The 26773-nt window shown below is 44.1% G+C and overlaps 1 protein-coding gene across 1 annotated transcript in view; it reads left to right on the plus strand.

The window, feature by feature from the left end:
- The first annotated feature begins 1654 nt into the window (after nucleotides 1-1654).
- Nucleotides 1655-26773, plus strand: part of ANTXRL (ANTXR like) — a 61416-nt gene continuing 36297 nt past the window's right edge. Inside the window, 11 exon segments of the mRNA XM_086616838.1 lie at nucleotides 1655-1924; nucleotides 2290-2495; nucleotides 14739-14810; nucleotides 14940-15011; nucleotides 17109-17190; nucleotides 17294-17327; nucleotides 19283-19362; nucleotides 19473-19541; nucleotides 19743-19775; nucleotides 19777-19824; nucleotides 19930-19990. Coding sequence (XP_086472964.1) covers nucleotides 1655-1924; nucleotides 2290-2495; nucleotides 14739-14810; nucleotides 14940-15011; nucleotides 17109-17190; nucleotides 17294-17327; nucleotides 19283-19362; nucleotides 19473-19541; nucleotides 19743-19775; nucleotides 19777-19824; nucleotides 19930-19990 — 1027 coding nt within the window.

Genomic DNA, 26773 nt, shown 5'->3' on the forward strand with positions numbered 1-26773 from the left:
TTCGTTTTGAAAGGCCGCGGTGGCTGCGGGGGAGGACTGCTGCTTCGGGCAGGGCGAGTGAGGGCGGCCGGGACGCGGCGCCGGGGCTGCGGCTCCCGGGGACCGTGGAGGCTGCGGACGCTAGTGGGCACCGTCGAGGCCCGGCGGAGCGGGAGGAAGAGTGATTCCTGCTGCCCAGCAGCCGCTTGCTCATTTTTTTCGAATGTCACCAGGGAGGATGTGGGTTTCTTGTATTTCTCCATGATCTAAGTAATCGCTGGGTCTCAACTGGCCAGAGCATAAAGCCCTTTAAAGTGGTTAGCTCAAGCAGTGCGTTCAACTTCTGGCTGTGCATAGTTAAAACTAAGCGAGCAGCTGAAAAACGGTGGACCCTCTAATCTTTTCTTGATAAGCCCCCGACTGCCGCCGCGGTTGGACGTGTCTGAACTCGGTCCAGCAAGAAAGAGGGAACTGAAACCGAGATGCTTTCTCCGCAGTGCAAACTTTATTTTAGACTCGCGGGCGGCAGCTTACATCGCACAAAACACGCGAGGGGCTGCTGGAGGGTCCGATGGGGAAGGGGCTCTGCGCGGCGGGGGCAGGCGCGCCGCGTTCACGCGTGTCCTTGTAGGGCGCAGAGGGATAGGGCCCGCCGGCTGCGTGGGGGCAGCCCGTCGCCCCCCGACGGAGCCGCACACCTACCGCGGAGCCGGCCGAGCCCAGGACAGAGCTGCCGTGTGCTACGGGGAAACAGCCCGCTGGCTCCCACCCGCACCCCGCAGCCCTGCCAGCGCCTCCCCGCAGGGCAGCGGGCTGAGCCCCGCCCGGGGGGGACCCTGCGCCCCCGCCGGTACCGGCATGTCGGGGGGAGGAGGTTTCACTTTTTGCTGTTGGCACTTAAAAGCGGGTCCTGGCCCGAGCGTTATCGCTCGCTCCCCGCGTGTAGAGGCCCCCAGTGAAGAGACGGGTGTTTGGGGGGGCAGTACCGATGGGGCAGCGTGCCAGCACCCCACAGGGGATGGATTCCCTCGACCTTGACTCGTGTTCAAAAGCCTCGCCCCAAGAGAAACATCTAGTCCCAACTCTGTCATGCAAAGTGACTCTGCTCGCATCCCTCCCCGTGGCTCTTTTCATTAATTAGGGGCTGCAACGGGTGTGGGGGAGGGGGAAGCGGCTGGAAGCCACTAATTATTCAAACTTTGGAGACAGCATCCAGATGAGCTGGGTCAGCTCTATAGGGCAGTGCTTTGTAACCTGTATCAGGCGGGGAGTGGTTATGCTACTGTGCTGTGCCGTCCATTAAGAGATTTCGTTTCGTCATTACTCATTGCCTGCACGATGTGTGCAGACTCCAGTGTGAGTAAACTAAGCCTTCTCTACCACGGAAAAGAAACAATTTGCTGCGGTATCAGAGAGTCGTGAAAATCTGTCCTTACGCTCACCTCCAGGCAATGACCTTTTTAACTGCAGTCATCTCCTGCAACTCAATTTTCCACAAGTGCCCCCTCGCGTCGTCCCCCCACTCCCGGTTTGTCACAGGTTTTTCCAATGACGCCCATCATTCCTACAGCAATTTCTTTCCGCCCCGGCAGCTAACGCCCCCCAGCCCCAATTGCCTCAGGACCCCGGTCGCTCCCGGAGTCCGCGGGCGAGAGGCAGCGCAGGATTCGTCGCGATGCCCTGGAGCGCACCTGGGCCGCCCCTGCCCCTCTCCCCCCTGCCCTGCCCCGAGGGCGGCCGGCACGGAGCTGCCTCCGCGGAGCAGCGCGCACGGGCGGCGGGGGCGGCTGCGCTCCCTTCTCCGCTGCGGCTGCCAAGCGCCCCGCGGGCAGCCCGAGAGGGAAGGAGGGAGGGACGCCCGCCCTGTGCCCGCGGGGGGCGGCGGGACTGGGGCGCAGCGGTCTCTGCCCTCGGTCCTCCGCTCGCAGCAGCCTTTCCCACCTCGGTATCCCGGAACAGGAAAGTCCTAGTTCAGCTTTCCCCATAAGATCCTGTCTTCCTCCCCCCGCTCCCCTCCCTCTGCCCCTTCCTGCCTCTGGCCCTGGAGAGAGGAGCTGCTTCTCTCCGTGCGGGACGACGCTGAGCCGCTCGGGGCAGCCGCCGAGGCGGCGAGGTATGGGGACGGGGCTTCTGGGGACCATCCGGCCGGCCTCAGCCCCCAGCCCTGAGCCGGCAGGCCGGTGCCCGGCGGGCAGGGCTGCCTTGAGCCCGCGGGGTTGAGCCGAGATCCTGAAGTTAGTGATTTTTTTTTTTTTTTTTTCCCCCTCCCCTCTTTTCTCGGTGCTTCCGAAGAGCCCGTAAGGTCTGCAGCGAGAGAGAGAGACTGGGGGAGGAGGAAGAATTAGAAAGGGAAAAGATGGCGAGTTGCAGAGCAGCGTGGAGAAAGCAGCGGTTTTGTGCTGCTTCTTGCTGGCACTGGGGAGCCTGACCTCCTGCGCCCGGCCAGAGGAGGAGGAAGAGCAAGAAGAGCAGCGCTCCTGTCACGGTGCCTTTGATCTCTACTTCGTCCTGGATAAGTAAGTGACAGTCGCATTTAAAAACGTTATTCACCCTTCAGTGCCTCTTTGCAGCAACAGTGACGTTGTTTCCCCCGTCCCCTCCGGGTTGCCTTCCCCCAGCGCCCCTGGTGCCAAACATGATGTGTGAGGCAGGGTCCTTATTTTGCTCTCCCAAACTTGCACGTTTCCCAAGCGGAGCATTTGGGGGAGTGCTGTGCTTTATCCTGGGGTAGTTGCGCACGCAAACCCGGGAAATCAGGTCGCTTTCAGATTGTAGCATGGGATGTGTGGGCTGTGAGTGTTCGATATGAGGGCATGTTGGTCTGTGTCCCTGGCACTCCTGGAGTTTGGTGTCAAGACTTGGGCTAAGTGCCAAAACGTCACCTGTGGGATTTAGCTGTGCCAAGGCTGTGTAGACCTACCTAAAGTTAAGACTACGGTGCCTGTATGTATGTTTGCTTTTTTACAGACTCACTGTAAGGTTAAGGAGAAACAAGTTTATAGAACTTCTTTGAATTGTCTAAACCTGTGTCTGAGTTACATCTATTAAAATTGGCAAATACTTTTCTTTAGTGCTATGTTACCCCAGTTTAGGTATAGCCAGAGGGTATGGTTAAGCTCACATTCATAGGCGTGTTACAGCAAGCACTAGCAAAGTGAGTGGTAAAACTGGTGCACCCACAAGTGTTTTCAGAAGGCACAAACTTCTGTCTCTCCTGGTGCACTGCTCTGGCTTGACAGTCAAGGGTTAAACTCGAGGAATAAATTGTTAGTTTCCCACATACGCTCAGTTTGATGGTTGTGTTATCTAATGCATCATGGGTTACATATGTGACATGGTATTATGAAAGACTGAAGAATTTACTTTGTGATTCTTACCCGTAAGCCAGATAATGAAGGCTGCATTGTACTGTTTCCCACTTGGGAGAACTATGCAGTCCATCAGGCCTTCTGCACAGCCTGCATGAGGCAAAAAGCCACCATCACTCAGGAGCCCGTATGTTCCCATATTCAAGAAGAAAAAAAGTGTCATTAAGTAGTGATTCTGGTTTTAGAGCAAAAGGATCTGAAGACCAAAGGCATTCTGCCTTTCTAAAAGATGCACTAACACACCATGTGATCACTGTTTTGTTTTCTTTAGCTAAGAACTTGTTCCTGAAGTAACCTTCATGTCTAGGAAGAGCTCTGTGGGGAACTACTGTTAGTTCTTCAGCTGATTCTCATCAGGCTTTCAAGAAGTGACTGGTACTACTGTTGTGCTCGCTTCTCATACTGAATTCCTAATAACAATTGATGTTGCTTGATTGCAATATGGGTTTTCTCTGTGACAAGATACCTGTCTTCTACAGTGCAATTTCTGTGTTTACAATGGCATTGTGTACCCTTAGCAATCACCACACTGCGCTCCTATGCTAGTTTTCATCTGTAGGTCAGAAAGGACTTTACTTAGGGTGATTGCTGCTATCCCTCATGTTGTATTTGGGGAAATCAAGGCAGAGAAGAAAGTGATTTGGTCAGAGTAACTGATGTGTTGAGCAATAGAATGTTGGCTGCATAACCAAGTTGTTCTTCAGTATTGTGGATGTGAAATCATAATGTTTTCTTTTAGCAGGCCACAGGTATTGTATCTTGGCTTGCGTGCTATCTACCTGGTACATTGGTCCACTGGAGACTGGACCTGATTATGGTTGAAGTAAAGTCATGCACTTCGATTCCAGTGGAAAAATTCTCTTTGGCTTCAGTTGCGAAGTGAGTTTTCATAACCTTTGAGAGGCTGAAAGAGGAACTCTTTGATAAAACGCTGCAGTGAAAGTTACTTTGGCCCGAGGTGATTTTAGAATCCATCTCTGCTCCTACGGAGTCAGTGGCAACATGGTGGCAAAGCTGCTTTTGGCCTCAGTGGGATTGAATTACAATCCACATGGGTACTGCCAGATCTGAGGAGCCATAGGTCCCGTGCTGCCTTCCTGCTGTAACAAAACACATGTAGTACTTGGGGATAGGGGGCTGGCTAAGGGTGTATTTAGTCCTAGCTGTATTGTGACATCTGGCACAGCACAAGTTTATGGAGGCAGGGAGGTTTGACTGACTGGATAGACTCTGGATCTTGGCACAGTTCTTCAGGAAGGAACTAGATAATCCATTAGTGTTGAGAAGGGTCAGGGTAGTCCCAATAGGGAGAATGCAGGAAGCCAGTCAGAAGCAGCTGGTGAAATCTGAAAATGCAGTGGACATACGTTTTAGAATTGGGTCCCTGCTGATACATATCTGGGAAGAATTCTAGTTCTAATTTCTAATGAGAGAATCCCCAGAAAAACCCAGCCCTATACACCACAGAGTATCCCCACACAGGCCTGGGGATTGCCTCTCTTGTTGGTGCCCTGCCAGTCTGGAGTTAGATGCATTCAGTCTTAATTAGCTGTCTAAAGCCTGGAGTTTTCACAGAGCCAATGCTTTGACCCCATTGTTAATTCTGCAACCCTGTAGTGTGCTTTTTAGCAGAATGACAGGCCCTGTTTCTAAAGTCAGCCTGGGTGAACCAAAATGACTTTAAATCTGCTTTGCTTTGCTTTGCTTCCCCATAGAAAAACGTAATCTCACATCAGTAGGAGGCAAATTGGAAGACGACAACAAACCTTTCTCCTTATGCATGTAAGCACTGTGTGTTACTGCGATGACTTTATTGGGGCATGATTTTTCCTTTTCATTTGGTCAGGCAAAGTCTGTGGAGATTTAATCCTGCAGGCAACAACCATCAGATGGAAAAGATCATCTGCTGGTGAAGTTATTGGTATAATATACATGCTGCCAATTAGAAAAAGAAACTTGCTGGTTTATTACAGTTTTTCTCTGTCTGAAGTTGATTGCAGCCCTTTATGTTAACTCCATGGGATAGGCAAGATCAGAGCAGAAGAACTCAGCCTTGAATGTCCAAGAAGCTGGCATGGTGAAAGAAAAGCAGCATGTGTGGGAGGGAGACCTGCCACCATCCTCCTTAGGAATGTCTGACTGTGCCAGAGCCACATTAGGACTGCCTCGTCTCTGGGGATGCTTAAATGAGCAAATCCCTTGAAGCTAAGAGAACTGGATGTTTCCTGGCTGCAGAGGTGGCTGCCTAGAATCTGCCATCTTGTGCTGTCTGTATGTCATACTTCATGAGCTACGCAGGCTTGAGCTTATTTGGAGCTGTAGTGGAAGACTTTTAAAGTATCATACTGAAGCAGCAGAAATTTTTCTTTTTGCAGGTAGGTCACTCTCTCTGCGAGAGGTAAAGCAATATACTGTGCAGTTGGCATACCCATCTCTCCTGTGGCATGTGGCAAGATCAAGTCACATGTGATACCAAAGACCACATCTTTACATTTAAACAAGCATAGCTTTTAAACTCAACATAGTGGATAGATGAGAACTACTCGTTTGCTTTGGTTGCTTCTTTTTCTTTGATTGTGAAGGTGCATGAAGAATGTTTTCAGTCCTATCCCAAACTGCCAAGGACAGGCCCTCTTAGGGATTTGATTGCTTGACTATTCAGGTCTAGTAGTGACATCCTTGTGCTTGAGTATGTAAATAACTCCCTTTCATCCCTGCCTTGCTGTTAACATCCAGCTGTTGTTTGTAATCATGCTGAAACGCACAGCAGAAAGGATGACTGACCTCTAGTGTTTTCTAATTATAACGGTGCCTGGTAGCATCGTTACGGTTGTTTGTTAGAGCAATAAATAGAAACCCTTCTAAAGTAAGAATTTATAACTATCATAAATATCTGCTGCTGGCAACGCTTGACATGACAGATTTGAGCTGCAGAGCTATCTGTATTTTATATTTACCAACTATGAAGTGATTTCTTTGATTATTTTTTTTGACTGTAGGACAGGACGGGAAATGGGGAGTAAAGAATGTGAGATAGTTAAAAGTATTTTCTCATTTTTCCTGCTGGGATGTTTGCTAAGAAATTGTTTGATTTTTGAGGAAAAATGAGCTGCACAGCCTTGAGAAGATGTTTTCTTTTTCCACAGCACAGATCATGGCAGCACAAATGTCTTGAGTAAAGCCCTGACTGATTTTCCTTTTAGAGCAGTGATTATAATTTTTTTCTGAGGGAGGCTGGCTTAACTACCCTTTCCCCACTCCCCATCTTCCCCCTGAACTTCTGGGTAGTCATAGTCCCTTTTCATGGTGCTCCCTTCTCTTGGGCCCACAACAATACTGCTTTTCACATCAGTTTTGTTTCATCTCCTGTGCTCCCAAGAGCGTCTCTGTCAATAGCAGCTTTAGTAAAGACATCAGTACAATGTGGCTGGTCGAGCCCTCTCACTTGTAATGCATTTTCCAGCTGTCTCTCTTTAAACTTGATAAGCCTTGCTCCAGGGGTGTGTGTCACTGGTAGAGAGCTGGTGGGGAAGAGCACCACCTCTGACTAGACTGGGAGATTAGCTACCCCATCCCATCTCCTTCCTGGCTTTGGTTTTTGGGTCTGTGTTTCCCCTCCCAAACTTTGCCTTGAAAAGACAGTTTTGTGGGGAGGAACATGTTGGGAGGGAAACAGGTTGATATTTCCTAATTCACTTCAGGCAAGCCAAAAAGTCATCAGAACAAAAGGTGTTTTCAGGAGCTGCTATTCTGGGCCAGCTTTTATCATTTAAGGCAACTATAGTGAATTCTTGATCTCCAGATACCTTGTTTTTCACAATATGCCATATCTAAAGCAAACAAGAAGAGAGTCTGATAAACATGTTTTGTGCTCCTCTCCCCCACCAAAGATTTCCTTGCCAATTATTGAATGAATTCAGCACTCATGAATTACAAGTACTAGTGAGAGCAAATATTTTGGCCCTAGGCTCTCACTGTAGCCCTCTGTCTCTCTTCCTGCATCTGCATGGTCCCAGCCCAAGAATGCTGGGATCGAGCTGGAGCTGTGGGAACTTCTGCAGCTTCTCTCTGCAGTATCTCGTTCTGATGCCCTTCTGTGTGCTGGTTTTACACACACTGTGTGAGGAGGGGAAAAGTCTGGCTAACTACATTGTTGTAGTTGGAAATCAAACTGCTGGCAAAGATAGGTGCTGGAACACATGTTCCATCACCTAACTTAATTGTATTTGAAAATCTTGTATTGACTGACTTAAACCACTGCTGAACTCGCTTTTCTGTAAGCAAGAATATCTACCTACTACAACCAGACTTCAGTTCATCGTAAGATGTAGGACCTGATGCAGGTCAGCTGCCTGTTGAGATTGAGAGGAGTTACTTTTGTTCAGACAGCATCAGCTTTGTTCCTTAGATGGCACTGATGACTATGCATGTATGTTTAAAAATGGTGGTGTCTGTCTTCCTCCTTTGCTGTCTGACTTTTTCTTTTCCCCCTTTTTAATATAACCACATCATCTACATGACACTTCTCATGCTCTCTAACTGCCCATAAGCAATATTCTTAATCTTTCAAACCATAATTTGTTGGTCTTTTGCCGTTGCGTCTTTCTTTGTTGTGGTTATATCGCAACCAGTGCTCTGATTTTCTTACAACCAGGTATAATTACTTGGAATGTTCCAAAGCAAATTTTTATTCAGCTTCAGACATACCTATGTTATTGGATCCAGGTTTTATTTGTTTGCATTTTGTCTGATATTATTTTGCCAGATTTGTCTTTTGGCAGGAAAAAAATATTCAGGAAAACCAATTCTCCTCCCCTCTGCCCTAAGAAAAAAATTCTTTATAAAACACAAGGCAAATCTAATGGGTACTGGTTATTTGACGTAAAACATGTACTGTTAACGGGAAGAAAAAGCCATGGCAGCTTGTCATTCGTAGTCTATTTATGCATGTAACTAAATCTGATTTATTTGGGGCTTGAGCCAAGGAAGTAAACCATAAGATTCTCGCTGACCTAGGATTTTGTTTTGTGTGTGCTCAGTGGTTGAGAATTTCATTACTTTTGTCTGAGGTTTCAGGCCAAACACTGGTGTGAATGGTGAGTTTGTATGAGGCGTAGTAGGACTGAATCTTTTAATCTCAAATGCAGAGAAGATGAATTGACTCCTGGGAGTTATTCACAGCACAAGAGTTGTATTTCCCTGCTCCTGGTTATCATTTGCACTTTGTTATGAGTGTTGTAGCACGACTGGGGTTGAGTGTCCTGCTTTGCTCCCTGTGTTGTGTTGAAGAGGACCAGGATGCTGAGAGTGGGTCTTCCAGCCCTGATGCTGCTCAGAGCATCTCTGGAGCTTTACAGGGAGATCTGAAGTGGTTGGATGCAGTCTGAGCATGACTTCTGAACTTTACTTTGTGCTCTTTCGTCGGCTGGGGATGTAGCAAGAGCTGAAGTGCCAAGTGGACAGGACTTTGTGGATTAGATGGATTACTGTAGGAGAAAAGGGCAATGTTTTGAGGCATGATTTATAGAAGTCAGTAATGTTGCTGCAGGCTTTGTCAGTAGTTTTATAGGAGAAAAGTTGTCTATAAAATTAATAGTTTTGGTCATGAAACCTTTTAAATTCAAGTACTTTGTGTCCTGTGCTTGAGGTGCTGGCCTAGGACTCAAATCCATTTTTCCAGTCACTTCTCTGCATCTTCCCCTCCCCGTTCCAGCCCTTGTCTTGTCTATTAATGTTAGAAGTACTCTGAAGTGAGGACTGTCTCAGAATGGCTGTGTCCGCCAGTGTTTCTAATTGCCTCTGGAGCAGATAATATAAACTAGTCCTTCCTTGCCTCGATGAATCACCAGTTAAGGTCCTTTCCATGCTTGCGAGAAGCATTGTTTGGGAGAGGAGGATTCTTGTCACTTCGAATGCTCTGCTGGCTCAGAAGAAGGGAGCAGAGGGGTGGATGAGCACGCGAGCGCATGTCTGAAACCACAACAAACTAGATGCCCCAGGGTTTGCTTTTATTGCAGAGCCATTATTAGCCATGTGCAAGAATTCTGTTGTCTACAGTGTGGTTGTGGCCACAAAGACCTCTCCAAATAACAACAAAGTGTCACGTTTCTGAGCAATAGGCTGTATAAAGGGCCGCCACTAGCTTGAGGGAGACTTACAGGGAGCTGCAAACTCAGGGTGTTGCACTCCCCTGACACCATACTCTAACTGAAACCTGCATCAGTAATAGAGTCTGTTTCTTGCTCCAGGATCTCTGGAATTGCTGCCTTCACCTAATCATTACCAGAGGCAAATGTGCATGGAGGGGGTGGTGGTGGTGCAGGGAGTAGGACAAGGGGCAGCTCTCTATCTTCAAGGTGTTTCACTTTCTCACTTTCAGCAGGGAGGAGAGAGAGGCTTTGAGTCCTGTTGCCTTCTCTCTGTGTACATGTGGTAATAAAAATATTTACTGTTTGGGTAGTGCTGGGGTATTAACTCTCACTGCCAAGCTGCAGGTCTGATGTATATTGCACCAGATGGATCTGTATAGACTCCTGATAGCGAGTTCAGCTGTAACTGAATCACACCTGTCTTCAGACAGACACCTTGCAACTGACCCTCCTGGTTTTTGCCTGTTAAAGTAACTGGCCTGAGAATGGCAATCCACATGCTGGGTTTGTGCTACTTGATTTCTCTAGGCTTCAGCTTCCACTGCACCTGGAAGAGATTTCCAGCCAGTCTTGTGCTTTGTTGTCTTCTCAAACAGTGGCGAAATCTTACAGATTGAGGCAGATATGACTCTAACTACTCACCATTTCTGTACTGACAGAGAGCTCCGCTAAGCTAAAAGGAGTCACTCTAAAGTAAGCAGGAGCAGAATCAAGCCTTGCAATCACATCACTTCCTTCCAGCCCCAGAAATACTCACTGACCTCCTTGTTTTTCCCTCTCATCAAGCGATAGCAATGTGAGATTTGGGAAAACAGCAGAAGCAGGAGCTGCAGCAGCAGCTGCTTCTCTGAGCTGAGTCCCGATGAGGCTGGGAGCACATTCCTTCCTATGTTGTGGTTTACTGAATCTTCTCTTTGTCTCGTGTAATGGGAACAGAGCTCGTGGAGCAGGGAGCATGCTTGCAACAAATGGCTCCTGTGAGTTTTTCACTTGACTTGGGCCTGATTCTGATCCCATTTATGTAGATATGAACCTGGGGAAATTTTGCTCTTTCTCTGGACCTGCTCCAGGTTCACTCCAGCGGAACCAGCAGCAGCAACAGGCACTGAAATATTTTCTCTGCAATGCTCTGGCTACCCACAGCAAGTGTTTATTGCTTGTCATGAGAATTAGGTAACCTCCACAGGCTGAAACCTCCCCATCCTGCTTGACTCTGAAGGGCACGCAAACTGCTTGTAGGCTGTGGTCACTATCCACAGAGGTGTGGGGCTTGGTACTTTGCAGAGAGCATCAGGCTGACAGGGCTTCTTCAGCAGGGAGAGTGCAGGAAGGGAACCTAGGGCTCGGCTGGCTGACGGTGGCCGCTTTGGTTGATGTGAGGAGTTGAACTAGGTAGCCCATGACCTGAAAAGCAGGAAATCTCTAAGGCATGAGCCAATGAGATAGGTCTGGCTGTAACACTGTCTTTCTTTGCAGACAACCAGAGCGTTGGCTTGGTGGATCCACAGGTACAGATCTCCGCAGCAGGATACGTGGGGTTCCTTGGCTGCATTGTTTCCCCATGGCTTCCCTCAGTTACTGCTGACGGGTGGATGAGCGTGTGCCTCACACACAGTGATTTTTCTGCACAGTGATGCTCTTTTTTTGTGCTTCGTTTTATTCTTTCCTCATTATTTAAAAGTCTTCAGAGTTCCTCTGAAATCTTACAGGAGTGTTTCATTTGATGGCCAAACAGGCAAGGAATCTGTTTGTGGTTATTTACTCATGGCAGTTCGAGACAACATGCCAGCTTTGTCTGAGGCCCCTGTTAGCACAACTGATTCAGGAGTTGTTTGATCTTAGTTGTTGTAAGGTTCTAAGAGAAACAACAAAAGTACCAAAACAGCTGTAAAAAATCAAGCCAAGTGCATGTCCAAGAATAACCTGTGGTATAGACCATCACTGAAAGACCTTGTGCTTTCTCTAGGCATGGTAACCGTGCAGTTAAAAATGAGTATGGTTTTCAAGCATTGGCTATGGTCAGAAGTAGCTTAGAGGATGTTTGGAGCCTCCCCGCTTGCCGTGGGAAACCGAAGCAGAAACCTCCTAGTCTGATCCAGCCACAAAGGACAGCAAGTTAGTTTATGCTGCCAGCAAAAGTGATTCTACAGTGATAAGATCTCAAAAGCAGTGAAACGCCTCAGTATTTTCAGTAGTGTTGTGCAGCTTCTGTTTGTCAGTGTTGGGAGTAATATTTGACAGCATTTGGCAACTCAGTATATAGTTTTGTAAACATTTTATTGTTGCACATTTTTGTTTAATGTGCTGTTGAAACTGCTGTAGCTGGTTTTGTGGGTTCAAGCTTCTGGGGCAACAGATAAAACTATATCAGAACAACCGGACAAACTCCAGAAGCCTCCAAAACACATACATATATAAAAAGAAACAGCAAATAGACTTTACAAACGAGGGTATTCAGAGGTGAATTTAGGTGGGAAGGGTGGGAAATCAAGTTCTTCTATAAGCTAGGCCACCCTCACTGGTGTTCATGAGAGATTTGACATGACAACTATCAGTGGCACTTGGGCATCATTTGCAGTGTGAGGTGACACACCTGGTCTTTTGAGGGCTGTGGTGGGAAAGTGATTAAATGCTGACCACTTCATTGATGTTCTTTATATGAGGTTTTGAAACAGTAAAATTTTCTTGCTTGTCTGGCCTTGACACTTCCCAGCCAACAAGCAACACATGGGTGGAGAATTCCTCCTGGAGGAGAAGGAGACCTGCTGCCATGCTGAGTTCCTCTGCTCAACAGGATTGTAGCTCAGTGATGTAGAGCCAGGAGCTCTGAGAGCACAGCATGGTTCCTCTGAGGACTAGCCCATGATAGAGACCTCCCTAGCTCTTCAGAGTTGGGCATATATCAATTTATTGCCGATAATAGCCAATTCTAGTTACCCTTTGTCTCACTGGCTCTGCCCTTTCTGAGAAGGGGTTTTCATTATAGTCAGAGAACATGGGAGTGCACAGTACTAAGTTTATATGTGTGTTTTCACTTTAAAAGTCTTGATGTTTTTCCACCATTAGTGGCTTATGATTTTCTTAAATTTTCAGTGTCTAGGCTGTTTTGCCAAGCTGTTCTTCGCCTGAGGGGTACATTAAAAACAAGCAACACCAACCCCCCCCACCCCCCCCACCCCAAAAAAAACCCACCAAACAAAAAAACCCACCCTCCCAAAAACTCAACCAAAATAATTCCGACCATCCTAAAAAGGTACTGGAAATGATGATTTGTTGCTGTTGTAAAGAAAACTCATTGCTACTTTCTTTTTTGGATTGCATCAGTGCCTCTGCAGCTGACAGTAGAAATTTGATACCTCATCCAAAATAGGTCAGTCTTTTCCAAGTAAGAAACTCACTATTCTATGATGTAGGGAAGTGAATTCATTGGAAATTGTATGATTTGGATTTAAATGAGATGGCAAGCTCAGAATGAAACTGAAAGTATCAGCTCCAGGGGAAAAGAATTAAAAAAAAAAAACCACAAACCATACTGTGAGCTGTAAATGCATCTCACATAGATTAAAAGAAAATATGTCTGAGTTAAGCATGCTTAGAGATTTAGTCTGGGACTTTCAGAATTATAGGTGTTGGATTGCCTGAGATCCCTTCTGGAAAAGCAGTGCTTAAAGTACATACCTTGCATCTGCATGGGGTTATTTTTTTGATGATGTGAACAGTGCCAGCACCTTTCATTGGTGCTGTTTGCAAATATATAATCATGTCTCATCCTTTGTCTAGCATATATAAATTGAACTGCAGAGGCTCCAGATCCTTGTTCAAGCAGTTTCTGGTGCTTTGTTGCCCTCCCTCAGTGCCTGGCAGCTTCTTGGCTCTTGATGACTAGTTTGGTCTGTGAATCAATCACCAGCTCTCCAGAAGAGCAGCATGAAAGCAAGCTTATTCTAGCTTATGTTATTCAGGACTCCTTTCAGTCCTGTCTCTTTATCTTTGCTCTTCTCCACTCCATCAGCACTGTTGCAGGGCAGGCAGTGCAATATGATGTGGGCTTCTGTACGCTGATCTCTACCTCATGTACAGGGGTAGAAGTGACTGGCGTAGGAAGAAAGCCTATAGTAGAACTAAGATTCTAACATGGGATCACTTTCTTCCCTTTATATATCCATTTATACAGAAGAATGTCTGACAGCAGTTAGAGGAAACCTGCTGCTTTACAATAGACAGACAAGAACTAAAAAACTTCTGAAATTTAACTAAGGTCCTGCAATCCTTCTGTATGTGCTGTTGTTTATTTATCTTTTTACCTAAGAGACCTGATACATGAGTTTACCTGGCAAGGAAAGTGCATGAGCTGTTCTCATAAACACCACAGTCCTAGGGAGTACTTTTAAAATCATTGACTTCTTAAGCCTTTTAAAGGCTTTAAAGTGTATGGCATAGATCCACATGGTAGAAATCACGTATCACTTACTGTAGAGTTGCTGCGTGCAAGGCTCTGTTGGAGGTCTGAGTCCCACCAGACTGTGGGGGTCCCTGAGAACGTAAGACTAGGCAGAAAAAAGCCAGTAATGCAGTTTTATATATTGGGAACGGCAGCACAGACGTGTAAGTTTGTGCATGCAACTAAGTTGCCCAAGTTTTCGCAAGAAACTTGTAGCGGAGCCAGGGATTGACTGTCCAGAATGCTAGTCCAGTGAATTAGCTACAAGCACTGCCTTTCCCTTCGGAATGACTTCAAAAGCTTTCTCTTTTGAAACAAACAGTAATTCATGGAAACATTCTCCTACGCATTCTGGGAGAATAGGAGATCAGTCAAGACGTTCTGTGTGGCTGCAAGGGCAGAGCTGTGCTCTAGGAAAGTAAATAATCTGCTAGCAGATGATTTAGTGAAGTCAAATAAAATGAACTAAACTATAAGAAAATATTCAAATTTTTATGTTATAAAAGGAACAAAAGCAGATGGAAGAGTTACTGGACTTGTTTTGAAATTGGATGGTAAACCATTTCAGACCTCTTTCTGCTTCTCTTTGAGTCAGTGGGTTTTGTCAGGATAGTTCCTGCTACGGCTTCTGACACAACTGCTATGGAAGCCTCAACAGAGTTAGCTGCCTCGTCTCCATAGACCTTTGGGGAAGTTGTGTCCCTAACCACATTTGTAGTGGCCCAGGCTTCAAATTCAGAGTGGAACAAGAGATTTAACTGTGAAATAAGATGAATGTAATCAATTATGTTTTGTATGCAGGTCTGGAAGTGTCAGAAATCATTGGACAGAGATTTACTCTTTTGTGGAAAGTCTAGCTGAGAAGTTCATAAGGTAAGTTTTCTTAAGATGATATTTTAATTTGATATATATAGTTTAATTTTCATTGACTGCTTCTTAGCAAATGAGAATCTGCCAAAGCAATCTGTATCTGTGATGTGGATCTGGCTTCTTCTGTTTCAGTCCAATGTTGCGGATGTCCTTCATCGTTTTTTCTTCGCGAGGCACTACAGTCATGAAACTAACAGAAAACAGGCAAGTACTCCACAGCTTTCCTCCAGAAATACCCTCCATCCTTCCTCTCAAGCAGCGAGTGGCCCCAAAACTAGAATTCAGAGCTCTGTCTTGGTCCTTGGTGTGGCACCAACTGAAATCTTTTCCACTGCTTCCGACTGGAAGAGAGCCTTTGGGTCTCCCATTACTGTCCAGTAATCCCACAGTCCAGTGCTGCCTTTCTTTCTTGCAGTATTTCAGGGATAAACTGTGTTTCCAGTCAAGGATTCATGTACATCCTTGCTGTCCTCAACTACCCAAGTAAGGACAGTTTTTGTGTACAGACCCTGAGTTGATGAGCAAAAGACTGTATGAAAGGCCCACAGTGCCCTTAAAGTGGCCCGAAACCCTGAACTTCATGACAGCAGCTGGTCATACTTAGTGCTGGAGCACTGCCTCACCAGGCTATCGCACCCCTCTCCTGGGCTGCCTTCAGACAGCACCTGTGTCAGAGGTGGTTGGCACTGCCAAGCAATAGGCTTCTTAAGAAGAGGGTCTGAGGCTGGAGCAAAATTCTTGTTGCCACCTTCTCAACCAAATCCTCTTTTTTAAATCAAAAGACGAACATAACAACAACAACAAAAAAGCAACAAACAAACAAACAACCCCAACCATGTCAAACAAAACAAAAAAAAACCCAAATAATTTTGGGTTTAATTTGCTTCACACATGGAAATAGCTGTCTTGGGAGTGTTTCTAAGTATTTTCTTCCATTTCAGCTTAAAGCTCTTGCTTTTGGTACTGCTGCTGTCTGTGTGAGAAGGCCTCAGTAGTATAATGCACCCTATAAATAGAGCTGTGGAGCAGTCTTGAAAGAACAACCTCCCCTCCTTTTTGTACCTCAGGGCTTCATCCAAGCCAGAAACCCTGCCAGGGGCCGTGTGTTTCTGCTGGTTCCACTGCATTTTGGCTCAGGTCTCCATGTTGTACCTTAGTGACAGACCTCAAACTTGCTTACTTCTCCCAGGTGGATTTAACCTTTGCAAGGTGGGAAATAGACAGGAACCCTGTGGCAATATGTTGAACATGGTGTTAGAATGTTCTTTCTCTTAAACTCCTCTTCTCTATATGGATCACCATGTGTGCCTTTTCAGCTCATTTTATACTTTGGAAGGGTAAAAACGTGCTTTTTTGCTCTAAGGACATCCCCAATTCCAGCCCCTGATTTTACCTTCATGCCACGTAGACTCCTGTTTCCTTTGCAATTGGGGTTGCGCTGCCTGAAATGCCCAGTTGCAAAACGGAGCTTAGAGAGGCTGTCACTATCCTTTTTTTAAAAAAGGATGCCCTATAGCATCTGGGACTGATGTTTGGACTTCCTACATTTTGTCTATTGAATATTTGTTTTGATATTTGGCCTTATTTGTGTTCCATTAATACATGAAAACTTGGCTAAGGATCAGGGTCTCTTAGTGATCAGTGAACTATTAAATTATTAATTTCCCTGAGCGATCTTCTTGGTTCGTAGTTATGTGTTTGTGGAGCAAGAAGCTGTGTAACAGGGGTCATGGTATCAAAGCCCATCTCTTACAGGGAGCAGTCTGTGCCCCAGAAAGGTCGATTGGTTCCTGGTCTAGGATAGTAAATTCTCATCATTCCCATCCTGTTCTCTTATGTTTTGGCCTCTGTCTCTATAATGGAAAAGTCCCAATTCTAGCTGTCCTGATGATTGATTGAACACAGAGTTTTTATTTGTCCCATTTTTGTGACCGGGTCATAAGTTCGGGTTTTTTTAATCCTCATTCTGCCTGCAGTTTGTCAGAGTTTAATATCTGGCATTTGCTTTAATTCAATCTTATCCTGCCTGACAGTGTATCAGAAAGAGGGAGCAGGAACAGAATTGCACCCTTACAATGTTAGGGCTAACACATTTTATCATGTCTGATTTTGTGCTCCCAGGGGTGTTTGGTTGAAAAATTGTGGGTTTTGAGAGATCTTGGGTTTACCAATGTTTTAGCTGGTGTGTGTGCACACTCTGTGCAATGTACTGACAGGATGCATAATCTGGCTATGGTACAGGGACATCTCAACAAAAGAATTTTCATAAAATTATTTTTTCCTGTTTTTTCCTATCCACAGGGAAGCCATAAGACGAGGGCTCGACATTCTTCAGTATGAAGTGCCTGGAGGAGACACGTTCATGCATGAAGGATTTAAAAGGGTACACGTCACAGTACCTCCTTTCTTTGATTTATACATATAAACTTTGCTTTGCTTGCTGCTGCTGTACTTAAGAGCTAACAATGTTCTACACTTTGTTGCAGGCAAATGAGCAGATTTACCATGAAACCTATGGAGGTAGGCATTGTATATCCCTCATGTTATATATCTGCATTGAAAAGACAAGGGTGATAGTTCTTTATATGACCTGCAGTAAACCCGCTGAGAGAAGTGTTGGAGAAGGCTTTGGTGTTACACAATCATTACATTCCATTTGACTACAGCTTACTTATAAATGCATGATTCATGGTTTATTAAGACCAGAGGAGGCCAGTATGATCACAGATCTGACCCAGTGCAGAATACAGACCAAAGCACTACAGCTAGAACTGCCTGTCCTGTACCCGGGGGACAGGAATACCCAGATTTTCCTGCGCCCTTCTGTCCTGACGTGCTCAGCCCTGTCTGCCTTGTGTGCCCAAGCTCTCATTCTCATTAGGGTAGGTATGAATGCAGTCAGATAAGATTTTGTGTCAGTATGAATGATTTGGGATTAGATTAGATTCTGAGTTCCTAAAATGTAAATTTTCACAAAATTTCAAGAGGGAAACATCTTGTGGATTTTGTCTGTGCCAAAAGAAAGCCTAATTAGTTAAACTGAACACTTCTTGCCTGGTTTGTACGCTGGTGTGAGGTTGTTCTCATTTGTGGGCTCATGGTCTCTTTGGAAGATGGAAAAATAGGTCAGTGCCTTTTTAATAAAATAAGCTGTGAGTGTAGAGTCTTCAGCAGCAACTCTGTGTGGCGTCTCAGACACTTCTGCCAGCGAAATCGAGTCCTGAAGAGTCCACCTGAAAACTATTTACTTCTTTGTAACATATAGCTAAGAACCAACCAACTATTCTGTAAGTTAATTAGGAAGAGAAAAGAAGTGGACAAGAACTGGATTTATAAGCTGAAATATCAAGGAAGAAACAAGTGCTCAAAAGAAAACTAAGATCTCTAATTTTTCAGTCTTTTTTCAAACAAACTGGGCAGGAAAAAAAATGAGGGATACAGGAATCCAAGATATTTTTTCCCCCAAGTTGCAGGTCACTTTTTTTAAGATTTATGTCGGTCTGACATGACATGGGAAGGACTGCATGGCATAAGAAACCTGTCAGAACTAATCAGTCTTTAATTTCAGACAATATGGGGAAAGACACTTGAAATTGTAACAGATTATTTTGACAAAATACCAAATACGTCCCTAAAAGTAACGTGTACATATTAGTTACTTTGCTTAAGAACTATGGATGCAGAATGCTTGACTGAACCATAGTTGGCACATTAATTTGGTTTAATTTTGTTACTGTGTTGCATTTTTCTAGGTAGTATTGTATTCTATACTGCATCATGTATATAACTATTCAAAGTCTATGCAACCTTTTCACTTAAGCTTAAGTGGAGTATGAAATGCCTTGTAAAACACTTTCTCCAATGGACTGGATCTTGAGGTTTCCACGTGCTCAGAATTCCTATGAACTTCACTGACAGCTCTTGTTGCTTTAGAAGTGTAGGACTGAACCCCCTATAGAAGCACATTTCATGCCGTGTTCAGTGGGATTGCTCTTTGAAAGTCTGCTGGAGGGGAAGGTAGGATGGCAGGAAAGCTCCTTTTGCAGAGGTATTGCTTACTGCAATCTCTGGGCAAGGTTTGTGTAGAGACAAGTTTGTCAAGAGAAGAGAGGAAACCTCTCCCTCTCTGCAGATCCATTTTGCTACTTCTCTACATGAAGGATGTAAATGTAATATTGGTAGATGTTATAATTTATGCAGAACAGAGAAGTTTGTGCATGGCATTGTTAGAGCAGTACTCCTCCTTCAGTGATGCTTGTGGTATGAAAGTGCACAGGTTTTGGCTTATTACATGCTATTATGCATCTGACCTTCAGCTGTTATATCTCCAATAAAGTCCATAGAAATCAGGCTGAGAGTCTGACCTTATGGTTTTGTATTTATTTGTCAGCAAAAAGGAATGCCTCACTTCAAACTTTCTTTTTGTTGCTGAATCTTGTCATACTCATGCAATCTGTTAACTATCCTCCATGTAGGAGTTCGGACTGCTAGGTGATCATTGCTTTGGACGGATGGAGAATTGCAAGACGTTCAGTTTTATTATGCAGAACAAGAAGTAAGTCACCTTCACGTTTTACCCAAACTACCTTATGTCAAACCTGTAGGTGTTTACTGTTGGCTTCACTGATTATATGGCTTTGCATTTAATGACATTTTTTTGTTTAGGCCAACAGAGCCAGAAGCTTTGGAGCTATTGTTTATTGTGTTGGAGTGAAAGATTTCAATGAAACTCAGGTAACTTGGCTTGCTTCTTCTTGTTTTGTTTTTCTGTTATACTACTGCATAAGTAACAGCATCAGATGAAGGCATTTATTTAATTACTTGAGGCATAAATCATTTGTGTCAGTATGATGTCTTTTAGCAAGTATGAAAGGGCCCAGTTTTGTTCACTGCAATTTTGTTTTCCTTATGATTTATGATTGTCTTTCTTTGCAGCTGTCAACAATTGCTGACAGCATCGATCATGTTTTTTCCAGTTACGGGAGGCTTTTATGCCCTGAGAGGAACCATTGATTCAGTAAGTTGGGTGTTCTGAAACCCAGAAAAGGGCACCCTTTCTTGTATTAATAAAGCACAGATAAAAATGAGTGATTACCAAAAATGCCATTATCTAATCTTCTAGATTCTCAAGAAATCTTGCATTGAGATTCTAGCGGCTGAACCATCGAGTGTTTGTGCAGGAGGTAAGTTTCCACAAGAACAGTGTGATAAGGCAAATGAATGACAATGATGAAATGTCAGTAACTACCTAATGTGGTATCAGAGCTGAAGCCCATGGATGTGTTAGTGTCCCCTCAGGCCATGGCTAAAGCCCTGTGTGTCCCTTCTCAGCTTGAGAAAAAAACTGTACCAATAAACATGTAGCTACTGCAGCTGAACACCAGCTTGGAGAGTTGTTGGAGGAAGCACTCAGGGAATTGGGAATACTGCTTTTTAAAATATCTGCGAGAAGGAGACACATGATATGAAGTCAGACTGGCAGAGGTGTTTTAGGGTCTGAAGGTAATGTCTTGCAGATGTCTGGAAAGACTGCGTTCCTGGGATCTGCTAGGACTTGTCAGCAGATAGAACAAGATTTTGCAAAACGCTCACAGAAATTCCTGGTTTATTGAACCAGATATAAGTAACTGCATAGGCCAAGATACCTGATGTGTTTTCCAAATTACTAATGTTTTACTTATTTGCAATGAAAGAGCCATTAGTGTATATGGTATATGTAAAGAATCTCCAGAGGAGCTGTTGATAAATTCATGCCTTTCATGTCTAGTGTATTTAACTTGGATTTGTTCTGGTTTAAGTTAGCAACTCACTTGCTGTGGTTTTGTCTATTTAAGAGGCTATTGCAGCAGAGTAATAGTGACACCATAAGTTTGCTGGAAGGTACAGTTTACCACATGGTTATTTAGATCTGATGTTGCTGTTGTGTGTTCATTTCCTTATACGCTGTAAAAATGAGCACATAAAATAGCAACGATGCATGAAAGCCGACCTTGAAAACAGATGAAAATTGGAAGCTCAGGAAGAATGTAATAAATATCACAGAAAAGAGAAATTTTTCACTCTCTATTTCCTCATGTCAATCACAATATGATTTTACCCTGAGTGTTTCAATTTAAAATGAAATATCCCTGTATATTTTGAAATGCCTAAATATATAATTGTGGACTAGATGTTTGTGATAAAATCTTGTCTGTTTAAAAAATTAAAAAAGGAATAATTTTGCTTTTAAAAATCTCCATGTGTAGTTGATTAAAAACAATTTTAAAGCTTTGACATTTCAAAGCTCTATTTCATGGTGATAAATTCTTTCTTTTTTTGTTTGCTTATTGTATAGCAGCCAGTTTTTTGTACAGCAACTTATTGCAAGCTTTCCTGATCAACAAAAACAGCATGTAGCTACATGAAAATGTGAGTGTTCCAATAGGAGGGAATTCAGTAGTATTCTTGTAATTGTTTGGAACAATATTAAGAATCCTGGAAAGCTGAATTTGAAACTGTTTTTTTCAAATGGAAATCTGAAAATATTTTTCTAAACTAGTTGAGAAAATAAATTTTCGAGAAAATAAATTTTCAAGAAAATATTTGCTTTTCAAAAATAGATATATTTCAGCAAAAAGAGTAAAATTTCTTTTTTAAAAGGAATCAGTTTAATTCATGAGTTTGAACCACTTCACTTTTTGTCAAGCTTGCTAGGTAACTAGTTTATCACAAATGTGACTAAAAATACACAAGTACACTTAATAGTTTACCCTCCCTAAAAAATAAAATAAAAATAAAATTATTGCATTACTTGCGTCTGTAAAAGTTTTTCATTGTCCCTATGACTTTCAAATGAGACCAATATAAATCAGGGAGAACCAGTTTCTGTGTAGTGCTGCTGATTCAGCAAAATATCAGCGCTTGATTCACTTAAATTCTGAGGTTTGTTCTGTCTCTGTTGACCAAGCTGCCCAGCAGAGGCTGGCATACGGCAAAGTGTGGTGCCGAATCACCAGGACGTGAAGACTTGGATCTCGCATGCTTGAAGGTGTGTTTATGACAGCAGGGAGCTTGAAAATAGGAGGAAGCCAAAACCGAAGCTCTGAATGGTGTGTTACTGTTGAGTTAAATGGCTTTTAGCACCAAGAATCAGGCCTGTAAGAGGTTTTAATACGAGTCTAGTCCTGCAAGCTTTAGCTGAAATGAACTCCTGCAAAAGGTTTTACAGCACGAGGTTGCAAATGTTTACTCTTGGCTTTGCTTTATTATCCTTTAGTATCCCACTTGCTTCAACATAGCCAGAACTTCATCTTTATAGCTGTGTGCACCACTGTCTCCTGGAGGGAATCTGCTGGTATTAACAAGTGGGTTTTTTAATGGTAGTTTGAATCCAGATCCTGAATCCAGTTCACTAGACAGTCATAGTTCTATTCTATATGCAAGATGATTTTTTTTCCATGGACTTTAATGCAAAAAATACTGAAACTTATGAAGTCATCTCAGAATTTTAATGAATTTTAAATTTAGTTAATTACTAATACAGTTTACTAGTAATGAATAGGTAAGATATATAGCTATTGTATCCTGTGTAAAAAATATATATACCTACATTTAGAACTGGCTGAAAATTAGAACTTATCATTTTCTAGAAATGCAGTGTTCCTCTTCCTTTTTTCTATGTTAGGAATTTTGTTTGGGTTCTTTTTTTAAGAAAAATATGTAATTGAAATTTGCATTTCAAAAGTTTGGTTGAAAAACAGTAGACCTTTTGTAAGAGTTGAATATATTATCGCACTCTCCAGCAAAGAAGCTTGCTTATTTACAGCCTTGGAATGTGGCTCTGAGCATGTTTTTTGTGTTAAACTTATTTGAGTGAGGAGGTCATAATCAGCTTGACTTTTATTCAGCATTATTATTAATTTGTACAATCTGATATGAGATCATGAGGGATTTATGTTGCTTAGTGGAAGCCCATCATAATCAGGGCTTAGAGCAGACTGGCCCACCCCTTCTAACTGTTCTTGCAACTCGTAATTACCACTGCATTGGTGATTACTGGTGATTCCGCCTTAATTTTTGACTTGCCAGAGGTTTAGCGAAAGGAAGATAAAACTATTTCCGTGTGGTGACAATTCCAGTTGGGACTCTGGCTCTCTGTGACAAAGCTGTCTGGCAAGTCCATTTACAAATTGATCTCATCACGTTGTGACAGCTATCTGATGCTTAATGCTTTTTGACCCTGCAAATTCACTGTCCCCAATGCGGAGCCGTGTAGTTGGGTTCTTCCTATTGCCTCTGATTTAAAGTGACCAAGACATGCAGCCTGTAAACAGGCTATCGGTGCAGAATCGGAGGTGCCTCATATCCTGTTTGACAGCATCATTGCTTTGATTATGCTTACGGTACGCAGATGTGATTGAAAGGCTTTGCTGGACGTGGCATCCTACTGGCCACATCAACTACCAGGTGTGGATGCAAGCCGTCAGCTTCTCATCAGAGTCACAGAAGCGAAGCCGACAGCGCAGCCAGCACACACCAGCTTCAACCTACCATCTTGCTGCCAGCGCCGCCCGGTTATTTCAGTGCTGACCTTTTTCCCTTCACTGTCTTGTCAAAAGCTACAATCTACAATCTGACAGTAACTAAGGAAGAAAAGGATGCAGCCAGAGCCAGGGCGCAAAATTAAATGGAATTAGCCATTTCAACAGACCATCATCCAGAACACGTTAATGCTCCAGAGCATCCGAAGGGGCAGACTTCTTAACAGCAACAACCAAATCCAGTACCAGCTGATTACGTTTCCATGCAAGGCTGGTATTGAGACTATATTGTCAGCTTGTGTTGGTGGAGACGGTACTACTGAGTCAGTTGTTCACAACTGACTGTGCAGAGTGGCAGTGACGGTGAAAAGAAGGGCAGGAGAGGTAAACCATCCTGACAACTAAACTTCTCAACATAGCTTTTACCTTTGATGTTTTGTGTTGAAAGTCTCTGACTTGCTGCATCTTTTAAAGCCATGGAAACAGCTGTCAATTTAAGCCTTTGTGGTTGCTGCCTTTTAAGACCAGTAGTTTGGAGGGTGGGGGAGAAACGTAAGTGTAATTTTCAGCAAGTTGCTTTTGTAATATAAGGTAGAGAGACGAAAAGAAACTATCGTCTTAGCTGGATATTCAGGTCACTGTGGAGTGGGCTGACTACAAGCAAGTCTGGGGCAATGTGTAGTCCCAGGCAGGTAGTTCTGGTGGGAGGGCAGAGGCCGATTTGCCCCCAGGGCTGGCCATGACTCTCAGCTCTGCTGGCAAAAAAAGGGATGCTCATCAAGAATAACTCTCAGCATATCAGCTGGGTTAGATGTGGAATGGCTCAAGGCATGAATCAGACTTAGAGTAACTCCATATTCTTGCTGGAGTAAGAAGCAGCTGAATCTGCCCCACAGTCCATTTTTAGTTGTTTAAAGAAGTGCCCTTCACCCACAGTGGGAGCCAGGAGGTACAACCTGTCCCTTAAAGAGGCTGAATTCTGATGCTGACTTTTGGCTCTTGTTGTGTTCAGTGAGGTCTCAAATTTGATCATCTTTCTTCAGCAAAGTGCCAAAGCATGTGTTTCACTTTATTTTGCACTCTGGTAGATGTTTCCTTTTTCCCCTCCCAAAATATCTTCACCGATTCCTGTGTTTCTTGCTGCCTGCAGCAGTTCAGAGCCCTGCTCTAAGGGAAACATTACCATGAGAAAAAACAGTGTGGGTTTCCAGTGCTTGATCATAACTTGTCCATGCCCTTGTCCGGTTCACCCAGAGTTATGTTAGACTTCAATGTAGTGAGAATGTGTTTTGGGCAAGAACAAGCTGTTTTTTTTGGAAAAGTTAAAACGCTCCACATCCTCATGCTAGCTTGTCTTATAGTAACTTGATAGTGAAGAGCAGGCAGGCTGAGCTGAATATGCATTTCAGCCACCTTTTGGCCTCATGTAGTGTTATCCAATAAAAAGTCCTTCCTTCCAAGCATAGAAATAACATGGCAGTGCATCATATGAAATGTTATCAAAAGCTGGATCTTGTATCACTAAAAATTAGGTACGGCTCCCCCCAATACTGTCAACATTGTTTTCCTCTCATTTTTAGTGTGTTGGTCAAAGTATAAGTGGTAATGCATGTGGACTCGTTAATGGTTTTTACTTGCTGCTAGTGGAGAACTTCTATGCAGTTTATTCTTATTTTTCTGTATATGTGTAGCTTGAAGACTAATTGACCCTATGTTGTGTTGGTGTCTCCCTGGTATTGGGCTGGTCTCAAATGCTGCTCAGCAGCTGGTGTAAATGAGCTCTGTGGAGAATTCAGCTAAAGCAGGAGATTTATGTGTGAAAGTGCAACTTCTGTGCTTTCCCTTGTCATGTTTTATGGGTCTCAGCTTCTTGTGTGTAGCATCAAAGGGAGTTCCAAAAATGTTTGGCACAGAACAAATTGGTAATGTCTCTCCACCTGCCTGTGTTAAAGATGTTATCTCTGGTTGGTGTAGCAGCAACAGTGCATTTTGTGACCTAGAGGGAAGTTTCCCTTTCCGCTTCCCCTCCTGACGTACCTTGTGCCTAGCTTGGCGATTCGGGAAGACGTGTGTGGCTCAGTGTCAGGCTCCACCTGTGTAAGGTAAAAGGGAAGGAAGAGCAGCAAATAGTTGTGTTGTGTGGTTATCAGAGCTCTGAGAAGTGTTACCTGTATAGGTTACTAAGAAATAATGTTTAAAGCTTGCTGTGGAGAAGGCAAGAAACCAACCAGGCTTCTTAATACCTTCTTTCTCAAATTGCCTTTCTTGTTTCTAACTGTTCTTCTTTCTCAAATTGCCTTTCCTGTTTCTAACTGTTCTGGGTACAATGACTCGAGGAGGCTTCATGATAGACATAAACTCACCTGATGCTACTACTGCTTGTCTCTGTCCCTTTCTTTCTCTTGTGTGTTTCTGTTCCCAGCAGATACTCAGCCAGGCAGATTACCTCACTGATCTCTCTGGCAACAGAGGGTTATTGTTCAGGTATGTGAACAAGCTCAGTGCACTGCAACATCATCAGTGGTGCCAACAGCGGAGGGCTTGTACAACTGCAAAATCTTGCTTCTGGCAGCACCCTTCCTAGATTGACTTTACTCAGATGTGAAACTACCCTATCAGTAAAAAGACCATTGAAAGATTGACTGAAAAAACAGACAATGTTTTTCCTGCTTGAATGAACAAACTACAGTTGCTTATCACAGTAATGACAAAAATCACAGGTTGGCCCCCCCCACCCTCCCCCATCAGGACTGAAGCAACAGAAGTTGAGAGCAACTGAAGGGCAGGTTCAGGAACACACTTGCTCTATCCATCAGACAGTGTCTGATTGTGGCAGGTCTCTTCTGGTGCCACTGGTGGTTTCTGCTACTGGGGCAGGGGTGTGGGGGAAGAGCACAAAGAAACTTCAGCACCTGGATCTTTAGTTATTCCCAATGCACAGCAGATGGTAACAGGGCTGTGCACAGACTCAGTTCTTGTATGGACAGAAAGATTGTGTTTTTCCAGGATTTATACGAGATACAAACCTTTCTCACTGATTCTTGGGGAGGGAGTTATGAGGGGAGTCCTGTTTGTCTGCATCTCTCTGAACAGAGCTGCTGCTGAAAGCCAGGTGCAATCTGCTGTGGAGATAAGAGGAAGGGCTGGTGCTTAGGGTTAGCAAAGGTGTCTGGCCCGGAAGCTATGGAGGAACCATGACATGACATCAGCTGTGTCAGCCGCACAGTATTACTGTGGCACCTTTAATTAAGGCCTTGGGGTTGATAGGATGCTTGCAGGAGCAGCTGTAAGATGAATGTTGCTCTGTGAAGCACCAGTGCCACTATAGCACTCCTGGCCATTGCTGCTGAATACTGAGAGTGTCAGTGTGAATGTTTTGTTTCAGGTGTAGGACAAGAGAATAGCCACTGCTGTGTTGTAACTCAGATCACTCTGTAAGGAAGGGCT

The sequence above is a fragment of the Tauraco erythrolophus genome, chromosome 9 (genome assembly GCF_009769465.1).
Source record: "Tauraco erythrolophus isolate bTauEry1 chromosome 9, bTauEry1.pri, whole genome shotgun sequence".
Classification (NCBI taxonomy): domain Eukaryota; kingdom Metazoa; phylum Chordata; class Aves; order Musophagiformes; family Musophagidae; genus Tauraco; species Tauraco erythrolophus.